Here is a 2,062-nt window from a genome sequence, read left to right on the forward strand (position 1 = left end):
GGAAAGGGCGCCGAGTAGACGAACTCGATCTCGCGCCTGCAGGACAGCTCCAGGAAAGGTCTAGGAAAGGTCTAGGAAAGGGCGCCGAGTAGACGAGCTCGATCTCGCGCCTGCAGGACAGCTCCAGGAAAGGTCTAGGAAAGGTCTAGGAAAGGGCGCCGAGTAGACGAGCTCGATCTCGCGCCTGCAGGAAAGCTCCAGGAAAGGTCCAGGAAAGGTCTAGGAAAGGGCGCCGAGTAGACGAGCTCGATCTCGCGCCTGCAGGACAGCTCCAGGAAAGGTCTAGGAAAGGTCTAGGAAAGGGCGCCGAGTAGACGAGCTCGATCTCGCGCATCGTCTGCGCGATGCGCGACTTTCGCCGCTGCACGCGCGACACAAACTGCTTGAGCGCCGCGTCGGTGCGGCGGAGGCGGTCGCGGCAGGAGTGGTTGGCGGTGCAGAGGACGAGGTGCTTTGGCAGGTCCGCCTGCGAGGGGGACTTGAGGCGTGGGCGTGGGCTGGCCGTCACGACGAAGTGCGTTGGCCAGCCCCGCCTTTGAGAAGGACTGCTCGCAGATGCGGCACACGGCCATCTCTCCCCCTCTCTCCCCCTCTCTCCCCCTCTCTCCCCGCCTTTGAGAAGGACTGCTCGCAGATGCGGCACACGGCCATGCCCGCGTCGGCAGGAGAGTCGCCAGACACAGGCGAGTTCGAGGCCGACTCGGAGGTGGTCGCAGAGGGGAGGGTGCAGGAGCTCGCCTAATTCATTTCATCATTCATTCGGGGAGGGTGCAGGAGCTCGCCGAATTCAGTCATTACTTAATTGATTCGGGGAGGGTGCAGGAGCTCGCCGAATTCATTCATTACTTAATTGATTAGGGGAGGGTGCAGGAGCTCGCCGAATTCATTCATTACTTAATTGATTCGGGGAGGGTGCAGGAGCTCGCCGAATTCAGAGGACTCAACGCTGACTCTCTTTCAGCAATCACAGGCGGGGTGCAGCAGCGATGAAGAGTAGCCGTGGCGGACTCCCTCTCAGCAATCTCCGGCGGGGTGCGGGAGCCCACCCCGCTGCAGCCGGGCGGGCTGAAGTCGGTCGACGAGGAGGTCCGGCCGGGCGAGCCGGTCGGGAGCAGCTGCGCGGCGGCCTAAGTAGACTAGAAAAGGTCTAGGAAAGGTCTAGGACAGGTCGGGAGCAGCTGCGCCGCGACCTAAGTGGAGCAGACGAGCACTCGCACTCGCGATTCGTCATGCCGCCAGTCGGGAGCAGCTGGGCGGCAGGCCATCGCTGCGCGCACAGACTCGCGCGACAGCGCGGGCGGAGCCTCGGCCGGCGGCGGCGCCTCGCTGAAGAGAGAGGCCTCCTAGGAAGTGTCTAGGAAGTGTCGAAATAGTCTCCTAGGAAGCCGTCGCTGGAGAGAGAGGCCGCGCCTCGGCCCCCGCGCCCGCCCCCCCGGAAGAGTAGCGCTCGCCTGGGGAGATGCGGCGAGATTTGGGGAGAGAGAGGGGGGGGGAGGAGATGCCCCGGAGGAGTAGCAGCGCTCGCCAGCGACCAGCGCTGACTCGGCCTCGCGCGCAGAGCGGGCCGCCTACAGGAAGGTTCCCGGAGAGGTCCAGGAAAGGTCTGGGAAACGCGTCTCGTGTGCGGGAGCGGGCCGCCCGGTTGACCAGCCGCGCGGCGTCGGCGGGCGAGGAGCGGCCTGGCGACGAGCGAACGCGCGGGGAGCCGTACCCCCCGCTCGCCTAGTTGAGCACTCATTCCTCGTCCTCGCGCTCTCATAATGAGAGCGGGGTTGCTGTCTCCCGTCCGCTCGCCGCGGCGGCGGGAGAGCGCAGCAGCGGCCGGCGAGGCGATGCGCCGTACCCATGCCCTCTGCCGCGGGGCGAGGCGCCGGTCAGCGGGGAGCGGCGGACGGGCGCGGCGCCCTCCGTCCCCGCGGCGTCCGCCTCCTCGTCGGACCACTCCCCCTCTGCCGAGAGGGGCCGGGAGGGCTGCGGAGGGGCCTCGGAGCCGGCGGCGGCGGCGGCAGAGTGCGGCGAGGACGAGGCTTGCGAGAGGGGGGCCCCCTCCCCCGCCCCCTGC

At 67.3% G+C, this 2,062-nt stretch overlaps 1 protein-coding gene across 1 annotated transcript in view; it reads right to left on the reverse strand.

Moving 5' to 3' along the window:
- The window catches only part of EMIHUDRAFT_453902 (hypothetical protein), a gene marked incomplete at its 5' end in the record, with an annotated part of 6,459 nt that extends 4,721 nt beyond the window's left edge, over positions 1 to 1,738 (reverse strand). Inside the window, 6 exons of the mRNA XM_005756781.1 lie at positions 317 to 466; positions 613 to 738; positions 1,047 to 1,127; positions 1,278 to 1,343; positions 1,533 to 1,568; positions 1,712 to 1,738. Of these exons, the coding sequence (XP_005756838.1) occupies positions 317 to 466; positions 613 to 738; positions 1,047 to 1,127; positions 1,278 to 1,343; positions 1,533 to 1,568; positions 1,712 to 1,738 (486 nt within the window). The remainder of the gene's footprint in view (positions 1 to 316; positions 467 to 612; positions 739 to 1,046; positions 1,128 to 1,277; positions 1,344 to 1,532; positions 1,569 to 1,711) is intronic.
- Positions 1,739 to 2,062: the final 324 nt, after the last annotated feature.

Source organism: Emiliania huxleyi, assembly GCF_000372725.1.
Source record: "Emiliania huxleyi CCMP1516 unplaced genomic scaffold EMIHUscaffold_95, whole genome shotgun sequence".
Classification (NCBI taxonomy): Eukaryota; Haptophyta; order Isochrysidales; family Noelaerhabdaceae; genus Emiliania; species Emiliania huxleyi.